This window comes from Squalius cephalus (assembly GCF_949319135.1).
Source record: "Squalius cephalus genome assembly, chromosome: 1".
Lineage (NCBI taxonomy): Eukaryota > Metazoa > Chordata > Actinopteri > Cypriniformes > Leuciscidae > Squalius > Squalius cephalus.
Window position 1 is genome coordinate 54,841,929 of NC_137122.1, and position 14,759 is coordinate 54,856,687.

Sequence of the window (14,759 nt, forward strand, 5' to 3'; positions counted from 1 at the left end):
TATCTGGCAGATATTACTCATTTGCACTTTATGTACATGCATTGTGAGATAAACTTACAATAGTGCAAATGAGTGTCATTTGTGATAGTGATGAATTTATAGTTAAAAGTGTGTTTAGAGTTGTTATTATTTAGGAATTGGTTAAAAAAAGGCATAATTAAATTGAGTGAATTAATTAGAACATAGAATTTTAATTCTAATTTTAATTGAATTTTAATAAAGAAAGAAAGAAGAGCAAAATTCTCCATTTCTTCAACAAATTACAGCCTATTTTACAATCTAATCAAACAACTTTTTTTTCATTATGTCCATGGCTTCTTAAAATAGCTGTAACTTTAAAGGAATAGTTCACTTCAAAATTTAAATTCAGGAAAAAAAAAGATATTTTAAGACAAAAAAAAATACTATGGAAGTCAATGGGGTGCATCAAAGGTTTGGTTACCGACATTCAAAATGATTTACTTTTCATAAGGGTAATGTTACTATGATATTGTAAGCCTGTCTCAGCCATAGCTGCTCTATTCTTACATTTTTTCATTATAAAATACAGTAATTTTTATAATAAAGGCTCATAATATCCTGCAGGCACCGTATCCTTTAGTATAGCTTATCATTTTATGTAGCAGGGTGCAGGCTAGCCCTGAAATTATAAGGCGATAATATACCCCAAATTTATTGAAATACACATTTATTGTCTTGTCAGAGGAGGATAGGCTCCATCCAAAGTTTTTCTCTTCACCTAAACATATTATGGAAGTATTTTACCTGCTGCCATCACCTTTGTCTCCAGTGGGACAATTACAAATAACAGATTTCACAATGAAAGCGCTCAAAAGCATTATTTCTCTAAACTGTAAAAACACGTCAACGACCGGATCTCTGAACTGGTGTGAGTGATTTGAGGCAGGGCTAATTTTTGCATATTCATAGAACCACATATACTAAATAAGGCAACGGTGTAGAGTTGCATTCAAGCAATTTTAAGGCATGAAAAACTTTTCAAGCTAAAAAAAAAAGTTTAAATGTGTCATTTTGTTGATCAAAGATGAGTTTTAAGGGATAAAATTGACTGCAGGGGGACTTTAAGACCAAATAACTGGTCATGTGAAAGTGCACACTCCTCAAGAACTAATAAGGGCAGTTCTTGCATGGCCACATATTTAAAGCTCTCAAGCACTGTTCACACCCGTTGTTAAGATGGTATTAATTATGGTAGATCGGATCACAATTAGACATTCCTGTTTACACCTGGTGCTTTAATTCAGAGGTTCTCAACTCCAGTCCTCGGGACCCGTTGCTCTGCACATTTTGTATGTCTCTCTTATCTGACACACTCAGTTCAGTTCATGGAGTCTCTCTTAACGAGCTGATGATCTGATTCAGGTGTGTTAAATAAGGGAGAGATACAAAATGTGCAGAGCAGCGGGTCCCGAGGACTGGAGTTGAGAACCACTGCTTTAATTGGTCTCCTTTGTTCACTTCTGTTCTAATTTTTTCAAGGGGAGGGTCTACGTTTTGCTATTGTGACGTTTTTGAAAAAACATACAGAGAGTAGCGGGTCTCCGGCATGGGAGTCACTCCAACAAGGAGACTGAAGACTGCAGTCTCTAGCATCAGTCACTAGAACGCCTATTGAGTTCAGGAAAGTGAAGTTTTAGCAACTACTAGCTGGCCTGTGTTACACTTGGTACATTGTCTTCAAACCAAACTTAGAGCTTGACCCAACAGAGTTTAAATCACATCTGCTAGCACACTTCCTATAATGTTTATTATTAGGTCAGTATAGGTGGTATGCTGCCTTCACGTGCTATGGAAAAGATTATATTTTCCACTTGTGAACTGGTATTTACCAGTGTGTTGCGTTCAAGTGCTTTTGTTGTCATAATGTAGTACCCGCAAGGTCCGTGTCAGTAGAGTATCTTTTTTATCTTTACAAAAAAAACACAAAAAAACGTAAATGTGGTGCTTTCTGATGATTAAAACATAATTAAAAAAAATAAAACATGACATAAAATGATTAAATATGAACCAAGGAAATTGCAGCGAAGTTGAAAATTGAGTGTTAACGCATTATATTACAATCATTAATGACACATTGTATAGGCTACAAAAACTATCCGCTAACAGTATTCACGACTCTTGTGTTGCTCTCCGCCATTTTGAAAAGGTCAAAGGTTCTCATCTCGGCAACTCGTGCATCAAAATATTCTACGAGTTGCCCAGTGGAAAATACCACATGAGGGGGTGTTCATGTGCATTTTCCATGTCGGCTTTTGGTATTTACCATAGCACATGAAGGCACCAGTAGAATAGGCGGTGTTCGCAGATGTTCAAAACACATGAGCATCTATGTTATGAAAGCAATCTGGCTAAATGGGTTTAACTATCTCTGGAAGTCGTAAAAAAAGTAAAGCAAAAAATGTATTAAACCCTTTATGCATTTACCACAGTCCACTTGTGATTGGATTTACAAAAATGCTTAACAGGTGTAAAAAAGGCCTTGGACAGCAACCTAAGTGGGATGTAACCATTAAGGGATTAATGCTTAAGCAGTCTACTTCTAAAATATTACTGGGACTATCCTGAAGAAAAATAAAAAGCCAACAAGTGACCTTACAGGGCCTTGGGCATGCCTGAGTATCAATGTGCAGTTATGTTAGTCCAGCCATCAAGTCAAATGTAAGAAGTTACACAACCCTTAATTTGATACCATGTAAAACATGAATGGGGGCCCTAAGTTAGGAACTAGAGCTTAGCAAATAGTGAAGTTAAATGGCTTGGGCAGAAGCTTTGCCCATTTAGTTCAAGTCTATAACCTCAATGCACAAAAGAAAAGGGTTTAGTAGTGCTGCCCTACAACTCAAAACAGTTATGAAACAAACTCCAGTCAGAAATCACACCAAAGAGAAACTGTTGAGTTTCAGGAAGTTTATTAAACTTAATTCACATGACCAGGATGACTTCTCCACTAGACACCACAGTTTGCCCACTAGAGATGGTCTTGACATGCGTGTCTCTTCCTGTAAAAAGTGAAGCATAAGGGGCATTTAAAAACAAAAGAAATTTAGTTCCTGAAGTCAATTTACAGCAAGCACTCACTTTTCCTAGCGCAGCTTTGCTCACAGGAGCCAAAAGAGGGATGGCACACCGCTGTACTACAGTGGATGAAGATCTAACAGAGGGGAAAGGGTTAAACCATAGAATTCACTATAAAAAGCACCAATATTAAGGCTTGAGGTAAGGCTGCAGAACATACGGTTTCCTGCAGAGGAGCCAGTGATGCTGAATCTACAAATGTGAACATCTTCACAACAAAGCGCTTGTAGTGGGTGGGAAACTGAAGACCAGAAGATCCAGCCACTGGAACCAATGTGGTCAGGTAACGATCATCCTGGTAAGGGCATCTGAAAGGCAAAGAGGCAGTCAGAAATGACTTACAGTATATGGATAAAGACTGGCCTTACTCACCCATCAACCAGAAGGTCCCATTGGGGTAGACTGAGTGGATTGGGGGTTTGTGTTGCCCAGCAATGTCCCAGCATCAGGACAATGTTGGGGTCAGTCCTCTCCAAAATGTGCACCTCAACATACACCGGTTCTCGCAGGACTTTTGTAACTGGATAATCAGCGTCACTGTAGTACGATGTGTATGCCTCATCCCCTGAGGATACAGTGTTTAACTAAAAACTGATGCAACCTGGAGTTGAGGCTTTAGGCATACTCGGGACAAACACTTACCTTCTGCACAGCCTTTAGTGACACATTGACCATTTGCCAGTCTAAGCTCCACCCTGAGGGGTCCAAGAGCAGCTACTGGTGGAGGTGGAGGAACAGTGTTGACCTCCACAACCAGAGCTTCCACTGAAGTACCAGAGTACCTACACTGGAAGAGAAGCCTGGAAAACAAACAGTGAGCTTGTAGCATTTGTCAATGTTTAACATTTATGATAAAGCATACGTCACCTACTCAAAATGGCTGTCCCTTGTGATGGAACCAAGTGGTCCGATACCAACTTCATACGAGGAGGTCATTCTGTTTTCATACACCACATATCCACTGTCCTCCTGCAAATAGTAACACTGTTGGCATCCAGTCCATTCTAAGCCATGCAGAAGAAAACCACAAGCAGCTACTCACCATCATGCTCGTGCCACATGCAGTGACAGGGAACTGGTATATAGCAAAGAAAGGTGTGGATCCCACAGGACTGCAAGATGGGTCACTTCCATCCTGGAGACGGACTGAATCCAGGCTCAATCGAGGAAGCGTAACATCCCTAGCCACCACTACCACAAACTGACCATCTCTTATACACTGGACAGTCACTGGAATGAGTTACAAGAACAGGTTATTGCTGAAGATCAGTTTAACATGAACACCTTTGCATTGGATCAACAGTCTTACCTGCCTTCCCATAGTAACACTGCTGTCCATTAAAGCAGCAGTTGATAGCTGCACACTCAGCACCACTGATACCAGGGGGTCCACATTGGATCTGCTCATAATCAGCTACAGCACATTTGTCAAGGGGCTCTGCCTGTGCCACTGGCTGCTTAGGCGGAAACTGCTGAGAAAACTGTTGACTAGCTTGCTGTTGAACTGACTGAGGAAACTGTTGACTAGCTTGCTGTTGAACTGACTGAGGAAACTGTTGACTAGCTTGTTGAACTGACTGAGGATACTGCTGACTAGCTTGTTGTTGAACTGACTGAGGATACTGCTGACTAGCTTGTTGTTGAACTGACTGAGGATACTGCTGACTAGCTTGCTGTTGAACTGACTGAGGAAACTGTTGACTAGCTTGCTGAGGAAACTGTTGACTAGCTTGCTGTTGAACCAGCCAAGGAAACTGTTGACTAGCTTGCTGTTGAACCGGCAGAGGAAACTGTTGACTAGCTTGCTGTTGAACCGGCCGAGAAAACTGTTGACTAGCTTGCTGTTGAACCGGCCGAGGAAACTGTTGATTAGCTTGCTGTTGAACCGGCCGAGGAAACTGTTGATTAGCTTGCTGTTGAACTGGCCGAGGAAACTGTTGACTAGCTTGCTGTTGAAACTGCTGGTCAGTTTGCTGGAACATCAGAGTCTGAGGACTCTGGGGCAGATTACTCCACTGTGGAACAGCATGACAGAAAGCACAGAACCAAACACAAAGTGCCAGAGACTGAAGAGTACACCAACTTCCTGCCATTGTTTAACAGCTTGTCACACTATTGAGATGCTGCCCTTTGGTCTTTTTGTACTATACAGACTTTGGCTAATTAATGATAATTCCTCCCTCTTCATTAACATTCATGATTCTCCAGACTTGCATGAGTGGGAGTTAATGCAACCGGGTGATTCTATTGGTTCTTAAAGGTTTTTTTTTTCCCACCTTTTTTGAACATACACAAAAGCACATATTGGGCTGAATTCAGAATAGTATGCTAGTACTATTTCTGCCATTCTGAATTCAACCTTTGTTTTATACTTCATTATCTGAATATTATATTTAATGTTTTGGCTATTCTGGATTGTTTTTTCTCTAAAACATCTTGGAGTTTTCATGACAAAAGTCCCGTATATTCATGATATGTTTACACAACAACGATTAACATAGGGTGACAGTCCCGAAATTGGCATGTCCCGCAAGACATATTGTCCCACATTTCAGTTATGTTTGTATTTTTAATTTTAATTTTATCACTGAAATTGCAATATCACTGTAAGAAATATAATTAAAACTGTGACTGGCATTCAAAAATCTATTTGTGTAGCAGTCATGTTCTAGCTGTGAAAATAAACAACCAACCAACGCAATCGTAGAGAGAGGTTTTCCCACTAAATGGACAGCGCAAAGGAATAAGTGCCGGCCTCATCAAAGTCGGTAAACACAGCTATATCAGCAAGGAATTCATTTCACATACTGGATAAGAACCTCAAGAGCTGCTCAAAGCTGCCCAAATTTGCTCAAATTAACGATTTAAAGCAGGTATGGGGAACGTCGGCCCTGGAGGGCCACTGTCCTAAGGAGTTTAGCTCCCACCCTAATAAAAATTCACCTGCCTGTTGCCTTAGGCTATGTTTACACGGAAACGATCTGAAGAGAAAACGCAAAAGTGGGGTTGCGTTATTACTTTTTATTCTGCGTTTAGACGTGCATATAGTGACGCAAAAGTGTGTGAAATTCGATGTAGCGCATGCCCGTGACGTAAACGCGTACGCGACGAGAGCCACCGAGCAGATCGGTGCCTTCACTGTCTAGCAGAATTTTGCGTTTTTACCCTTTAGACGGGAACGCGATGGTGGAGCGTTTTTAAGATTTCCACTCTGGAGGGTGGTTTCACTTTTTTGCGTTTTTAAGCCCCAAAAACGCAGTCGCCGTCTAAACGAAAGGCACATCTGATAAAATATTTTTACATTTTCACCCGTGAGCGTTCTCGTGTAAACAGGGCCTTAGTGATCCTGAAAATACATTAATGGGTCATATTTCATAATTACAGTGGTTTTATTAGGTAAAACCTACTATACACCACACAAGGGCCACAATACAACACAATGATGTACATTACAGCTATGCATCATTAGCTTACAATTGAACTGTCTACAGACCGCTTAAAGGGGCCCTGTCAAATAGATCACAGGTGGGATGCATCACAGTTGGTCAAAGATGTAACTTTGACCGGATGTATCTCGGGAACAAAGCCGACTTGGAGCTTCATACTCTGGGGTCATGGGGGTCCCATGGGTACCTCCCCATGCCCGGAGTATGGAGCTCCAAGTTGGCTTGGTTTCCGAGATACACCATGTCAAAGTTACATCTTTGACCGGGCATATCTCCAAAGCCAAAGCCGACTTGGGGCTCCATACTCTGGGGTTATGGGGGTCCAACAGGTACCTCCACACACCCGGAGTTTGGAGCTCCAACAACTTGGTTCTCGAGATACACTCGATCAAAGTCCCATCTTTGACTAGGCGTAACTCCAAAGCCAAGCCGACTTTGGGCTCCATACTCCCGGTGTGTGGGGGGTCCACAGGTACCTCCCCGCACCCGGGGTTTGAAGCTCCAACTCAGCTTGGTTCCTGAAATACACCCAGTCAAAATCACATCTTTGACCGGGCATAACTCCAAAGCCAAGCCGACTTGGGGCTCCATACTCTAAGGTTATGGGGATCCCACAGTTACCTCCTCATGCCCGGAGTTTGGAGCTCCAAGTCTTGGTTCCTGAGATACACCTGGTCAAAGGCCCAGTCAGATAAGTTACAGGTGGGATGCTGTTTTCGACTTAGAAATTTTCAGCTGTTGAATCGTAAACTTTAGGGATTATCACCATAGTTGGTGAAGTCCCGTCTGTAACTTATTGGTCCCTGTAGGCTATCTGTGGACAATACATTAATGGGTCATATTTCATAATTACAGTGGTTTTATTAGGTAAAACCTACTATACACCACACAAGGGCCACAATACAACACAATGATGTACATTACAGCTATTAATTATGCATCATTAGCTTACAATTGAACTGTCTACAGATCGCTTAAATGGGCCCTGTCAAATAGATCACAGGTGGGATGCATCACAGTTGGTCAAAGATGTAACTTTGACCGGATGTATCTCGGGAACGAAGCCGACTTGGAGCTTCATACTCTGGGGTCATGGGGGTCCCATGGGTACCTCCCCATGCCGGGAGTATGGAGCTCCAAGTTGGCTTGGTTTCCGAGATACACCAGGTCAAAGTTACATCTTTGACCAGGGCATATCTCCAAAGCCAAGCCGACTTGGGGCTCCATACTCTGGGGTTATGGGGGTCCAACAGGTACCTCCACACACCCGGAGTTTGGAGCTCCAACAACTTGGTTCTCGAGATACACTCGATCAAAGCCCCATCTTTGACTAGGCATAACTCCAAAGCCAAGCCGACTTTGGGCTCCATACTCCCGGTGTGTGCGGGGTCCACAGGTACCTCCCCGAACCCGGGGTTTGAAGCTCCAACTCAGCTTGGTTCCTGAAATACACCCAGTCAAAATCCCATCTTTGACCGGGCATAACTCCAAAGCCAAGCCGACTTGGGGCTCCATACTCTAAGGTTATGGGGATCCCACAGTTACCTCTTCATGCCCGGAGTTTGGAGCTCCAAGTCTTGGTTCCTGAGATACACCTGGTCAAAGGCCCAGTCAGATAAGTTACAGGTGGGATGCTGTTTTCGACTTAGAAATTTTCAGCTGTTGAATCGTAAACTTTCGGGATTATCACCATAGTTGGTGAAGTCCCATCTGTAACTTATTGGTCCCTGTAGGCTGTCTGTGGACAATACATTAATGGGTCATATTTCATAATTACAGTGGTTTTATGAGGTAAAAAACTACTGTACGCCACACAGAGGACACAAAACAACACAATGATGTACGTTACAGTTTTTAATTATGTATTATTAACCTAAAATTTAATTGTCCACGGACTGCTTACAGGGGCCCTGTCAGATAAGTTGCAGGTGGGATGATGTTTTCGACTTTGTTATATTTCAGGGGGCAAAAGTAAAGATGAAAAACCGCACTCTCAGGTTCTATTTTCATACATTTATTATTACCATGTCCTCACAGACGCGTTTCGGCCTAAGCCATCATCAGTGTGATGATCACACACTGATGATGGCTTAGGCCGAAACGCGTCTGTGAGGACATGGTAATAATAAATGTATGAAAATAGAACCTGAGAGTGCGGTTTTTCATCTTTACTTTTGATAAACGTTTTTTATTACTCGCACCCATAAACTATTTTGAGAGTTGAGCGCGCCTGCTCTTAATAATATTTCAGGGGGCACCATAGGCACTTCGTGGACAAAGGGATGAAGAATAGGCAGTCAGGGGACACCAAAGGCACTTTGTGGACAAAAGGATGAAGAATAGGCAGTCAGGGGACACCAAAGGCACTTTGTGGACAAAGGGATGAAGAATAGGCAGTCAGGGGACACCAAAGGCACTTTGTGGACAAGAGGAAGACTATGGCACGGATAGGAAGGCAGATGACACCATAGGCGCTTTGTGGACAAAGGGATGAAGAACAGGCTGTCAGGAGGATGGTATAGGCAAAACGTGGACACAGGGGGTCCGAGGACGATCTGTGGACTCCCCAGTAGCTCAAGGTCGCCCCCTAAAGGTGTCCACCAGGCCCCTATGGTAAATTACCACGCATTACCCCTCAAAAAGGTAAAGTGTCCATTTCACCATTAACTTAAGCGGCAAATGGGCGTCTTTTGGAGCACGCGCCCCACCGAGTGCCTACGCGTCCAATGGCAGCTTATATGAATGGTGAAATTTCCACGAACTACCTAGATTCCCTTACTCCTCCTGAGTAATGATGTTTTCAGAGTCAACAGGCATCTTCTGCTGCATATATACGGCAGGAAGTGGGAAGAAACAGGTATTTATTCCACTGATTTCCAGTCCATCAATAACATTGCAGGACACAGATTGTTCCTGACTCATAGTACGAAGAAGAATGTTGACCCTCTTTCCACTCAGATTAATCTCGTTCATTGAATGTTCTTAACAAAAAGTGGCTGAGCTTCCTGGGTCCAGAAAAGCATAGGTCTACATCATGTTGTTACCTTTAATAGCTTTCACTTGAATAGGTATGATTGGCATTAAACTCCTCTCGTTACTGGCCCCTGTATGACCACAAGTTTGAGCAGACACTACTTTACGCCTATCCTCTAACTCTTTCACAGTTACTTCCTTGCGATATATGTGCATCAAACATCACAAATCAAACGATTGTCACATTCCTTACTCATATGTCCTGTCTTTAGACAACCAAAACAAATTCCCTTGGCTTTCAGGAATTCAATCTTGTCTCGTTGAGTCTTCTTCTTCAAAGCAAAACATCTTTCCTATGGATGTTGATTTGCACAGAACAAACAGTTTCCATTAGACCTAGATACAGAGCCATATCCTTGATGATACAATGTCAGTCTTCTTAGATGGAACTGAAACAGCAACATCAGTGGCGAAACTATTCCCTCTAAATGTCTTGCGCACTTGGGTTTTGAATTTACCTGTGCCCTGTTTGTCCTGGATATCTCCAAACACAGGATCAAATGCCACCTTAACCTGTTTTTCAACAAACTCGGCTAGTGATGGGGACGAGACCGCCTATGCCGAGTCCGAGTCAAGACCGAGTCTTTGAAGGGTCGAGTCCGAGTCGAGACCGAGTCCGTTGGTTTTCAAATTCAGTCGAGTCCGAGTCAAGACCGAGTCTTTGAGGAAGCGAGTCCGAGTCGAGACCGAGTCTTTAGGAGTCGAGACCAAGACCATAAAAACATGTCAGTTTTCATATTCATGATTTAATATCACCCCAGTTAATAATCAACAGTTAGGCCTACAGACTAAGCTAGATTGGGAATTGTTTAGAGGAGCAGTCTTAATGTCTTAATGGACTATGTTTTTACTATCATTAAAAAAATCCCTACCACATGCATCATCTTCTGCCTATTTTTCTAAACTGCTTCAACAGTGCTGCTCTGTCATCAACATGTTAAGCCCACCCTGACTTTTTTAATCATAGTTAGGACATGCAGAGCAAATGAACATTTTCTAGTGGTATGTATTCTAGTGGACTAGTGATGGGGACGAGACCGCCTATGCCGAGTCCGAGTCAAGACCGAGTCTTTGAAGGGTCGAGTCCGAGTCAAGACCGAGTCTTTGAAGGAACAAGTCCGAGTCGAGTCCGAGAAAGCAGAAATCGGTCTCGAGACCGGACTCGAGTACTACATCACTAAACTCGGCAATGTGTGAGAACTTTGCTCTGCCTTGACTGGACTCCATACTCTCACAAGCCTGAGCCCTCCATTGCTCTCTCAGCTTGTAAGGTAGCTTTGTTACAACAATCTTTATGCTAAGCATGTTAAGTTAAGTTAAGCATAAGCCTGTAATCCCTGCACATCCTCTGCCTTTAAAGCGGGCCTGCCCAAGGCTTTCTCCAGATAGGCAGTAAATACCTAGAATTCATTACCAAAATGTTCTTTTAATAATCTTTATGCATAGCCTCCATCTGAGGCCATTTGTTGGCAACTGCGGCCCAGGCTTCTCAGACTGACTCAAGAGTTTAACATGCAGACCACCCGTATAGAACAAAAATATAATGGAAAATACTGCAAAATATAATGTTGAATATTACATAATACATTTTCATATATGGGAAACTAGTGCTTATATTTTTCAATATATTGCAATATATGCGTTGACCATGTATGGCTATATAATATTTATAAATTAAAATATTTATAAATTAAGACAAAAATAGCATTACATGTAATATTCACAAAGTTTATTGTGTGCATAAATTGCACATACATGTTCCCATATAAATGTGAATGTATGTTCACATACAGTAGGTAGGCCTATGCGTGTTTATGCTGCATGAGTGAATGTATCTGCAATATATTACACATGCAGTACCATATCTGATCACATACATCTATATATTATGAAGTGTATTACTGATGAAATATATTATTATATTAGAATATATTATTCTTTATATTTTCAAATGCTGTTAAACCATTTAATATATTGATCATTCATATATAGGGAAATTATCTTCCTTTGTGTTCAGCAGAAGAAATAAATTCGAGTAAACGATGACAGAACTTTCATTTTTAAGTGAACATTTCCTTTCATTTATTGTTAGCGGGCATCATCAAAAAACTATTTCTTATTTGTTTTCAAAATACTCGTTGAACAACAACAAAAAAAACAACTGAAGATGCGATTTATGATGGTATGCGAAAAAAAAAAAAGAGTACAAGACGAAACTCAAACGAACTCAGTATATTTGCGTCGTTTAGTGACGTCATCTGTGCGCGACCGAGAGCTCAATGAAGCAAAGTTGAGTGAATTGTTGAGCTTGTTGATGTAGTTATTATGAGTGCCATTCACCGGGCGCTAAAGAAGCACTTCGGATTCGACAGTTTTCGCTCTCAGCAGCAGGAGGATGCCGTGAAAGCAGTGCTGAAGGGTGACAATGACACATTTACACTGGGTTATATGGGATAAAAGGCAGGAGCTCGCTGAATGCTAGTGTTGTTGTTGTTGTCCTGACGTTTGTGTGTGTGTGTGTGTGTGTGTGTGTGTGTGTGTCTCGCAGGTGACAGGGATGTGTTTGTATGTATGCCCACTGGAGCTGGCAAGTCTCTGGTCTATCAGCTCCCAGCTCTTCTGTCCAGCGGCATCACTCTGGTTATTTCTCCTCTCATCGCGCTCATACAGGTGAAAACTCATCAAAACTACCCCATCCACACACATATAAGCCATATCTGTCAGCATGGATAAGCTGCAGGCACACAATAGCCTTTGAGCAGGGAGCTGCTGCTTCATAAGCAAACTATGGTTTGCATTATTCTTATTGGCCAGACAATATTTGACAGTTTTGAGAAAATTGGCATCAGCTGATACACTGTGATATAAAAGAATAATTATCAAAAAAGTAAATTCTGGCTGCATCCGAAATTGCATACTTCCCTACCGTATAGTAGGCGAAAAACAGTATGTGACAAAAGAAGTACGTCCTAATTCACAGTGCTCATAAAAGAGGTGAAAAGCAAAGTAACTGACGCTGGCAGGTCACATGATAATGACAACATGGCGAATGTAGTACATCAAGATTACATATAAAAAAATAAGTTTGGTATATGTAAGCACTGAAGTGGAGATTTCTGGCTCAGTGTAGGAGGAAAAACTAATTTTAAAGCTACACTGTGTAATATTTTAAGTTGATTTTTAGCAAAAAACACTTTGTTCTTTCAAAATTATACGTTCTCATTAATGTGTAATTACTTCAACCAACTAATCAAGTATTCTCGTAAGCGTATAATCTGCCATTTAGAATACATACGAGCGAGTCACTTGAATGGTGGCAGCCATGTTGCGCATCCATCTTGAAAATATATTAGCCAAAGAGGGACAAACCCGGAAATTCAAGCTTCGCCTTTCGTGTTTTTACACTCAGTGGCACCGTGACGAATGCGAGGGGGAGATTACTCGTGACTGCTGGCAGATTTGAAATAATACGGCCACCATAGGAGTTAAAACGCCCTCGGAATGGGAGGGGCTAGAAAGTAATATTCAGTTGGTAGTCATATACAATTTCACCACTAGATGGGAGAAAATCCTACACAGTGTAGCTTTAAGAAAACGGCCATTTAAGATATACACTGTAATTGAAATGTACAGATGCAAATAGATAAAGTGCTCTAAAAGATGCAGTTAAAAGTGTATTTAGGATGTTTTCTGTCCACTAGTCTGAAAAAACACTTTATGAAAAGCCAAAAAGCTCAACATTGACAGTTGCATGAGAAAACACTGTTTTTGCCTGTGGTGTCCGGCCTTAAGCTATATACCAGTCAGTCACTAGTTTACAAGAATGAGAACTGATCTTTTTAAGCGTGTGTTGATTCATCATGTTTGTGCTGCTCCAGGATCAAGTGGAGCACCTGAAGGCTCTCAATGTTCCCGCACGATCCATCAACTCCAAACTTCCCTCGGCTGAGCGGCGGCAGATCCTGGCGGATCTGGAGAGCGAGAGTCCTCGGCTCAAGCTGCTCTACATCACTCCCGAGATGGTGGCGTCTCCGTCCTTCCAGCCCTGCTTGAGCTCGCTGTGCTCGCGGGGTCTCCTGGCGTATCTGGCGGTGGATGAAGCTCACTGCGTCTCCCAGTGGGGGCATGACTTCCGACCGGACTATCTGAAGCTGGGCGACCTGCGTTCCCGTCTGCAGGACGTTCCCTGCGTAGCGCTCACAGCCACGGCGCCCAAGAGAGTGCAGGAAGACATCGAGCGCTCGCTCAAACTGCGCTCGCCACTCCTCTTTGCCACGCCTGTTTTCCGGAAGAACTTGAAGTATGACGTGATCTTCCGGGATCTGCTGCCGGACCCTTACGTCCACTTGCTTGCGTTTGCTAAAGAGGCGATGGGCGGAAATACTGCTGAAAAGGTCAGTCACTGTTTATGTGTTACTCGCCCTCATGTTGTTCTCAACCAGTACGACTTTCTCTCATCTGCTGAACACAGAAGTTTAGCACTACAATGAAGCTTCAATAAAAGTGGAAAAAAAGATCAATATAAAATGTATGCTTGCACACTAGTTAATGACATGACGCTGAAATGAAGTTCAATCATAAGTGACTTAAAGGTAGGGTAGGTAGGAATTGTCTAAAAAACTTATTTTTCAAATTTGTTTAAACTTTATGTATATATCAATACATAATTAAAATGTAAGTACTCTGAAAAAGAAAGTATAAAAATCGAGTGTCTGTAGACCTCTCACGACTGTTTTAAAGACAGCTCATTATTTCCATTCAGTCCACCCCCTCCCTTCTGAGCTCCTTCCAAAGCCACGCCCCCAAAACACATGAACGCGCGACTCCGACCGCTGAGCTGGAAGACGCATTATTTACCTGAGACGAGCGGAGAGGAAGGAGCACCGTGCGTGTAGTGGCATCATGTCAGAATCACATGTAATAAAAAAATCGAACTTTATCATTATGAATATAAACAAATAAGATGTATTTTACTTCTCACTATCAAGCTAGCATATCGATATTGGTAAAGTTTAAAATATATATATTTTGATTCGCTAACGAGCTAGTTATATCTAAGGCAAAGCTAAAAACAGGTTGCATTGATACACGTTTTTCCATTACCATCAGTTACACTGTGATGAATATGAATTTGGTGTAAGATTCATAACATATATGGTGTTCTGCATGTAAGAGTTTCCATGA

At 42.0% G+C, this 14,759-nt stretch overlaps 2 protein-coding genes across 3 annotated transcripts in view; one reads left to right on the forward strand and one right to left on the reverse strand.

Annotated features, from left to right (window-relative positions):
* Window positions 1–2,913: 2,913 nt before the first annotated feature.
* On the reverse strand, window positions 2,914–5,230 carry LOC307167557 (zona pellucida sperm-binding protein 4-like). The gene is made up of 8 exons (XM_079886753.1): window positions 4,406–5,230; window positions 4,139–4,326; window positions 3,968–4,065; window positions 3,739–3,896; window positions 3,469–3,661; window positions 3,257–3,404; window positions 3,100–3,172; window positions 2,914–3,020 (listed from the first exon to the last, which is right to left on the reverse strand). The coding sequence occupies exons 1-8, from the start codon at window positions 5,187–5,189 to the stop codon at window positions 2,944–2,946; spliced, it is 1,719 nt and encodes a 572-aa protein (XP_079742879.1). The 5' UTR covers window positions 5,190–5,230; the 3' UTR covers window positions 2,914–2,943.
* Window positions 5,231–11,826: 6,596 nt separating this feature from the next.
* The window catches only part of recql5 (RecQ helicase-like 5), a 35,715-nt gene continuing 32,782 nt past the window's right edge, over window positions 11,827–14,759 (forward strand). For both annotated transcript variants that reach the window (XM_079866168.1, XM_079866169.1), the window contains exons 1-3: window positions 11,827–11,994; window positions 12,124–12,245; window positions 13,454–13,969. In XM_079866168.1, coding sequence (XP_079722294.1) covers window positions 11,901–11,994; window positions 12,124–12,245; window positions 13,454–13,969 — 732 coding nt within the window. In that variant the 5' untranslated portion in view covers window positions 11,827–11,900. The remainder of the gene's footprint in view (window positions 11,995–12,123; window positions 12,246–13,453; window positions 13,970–14,759) is intronic.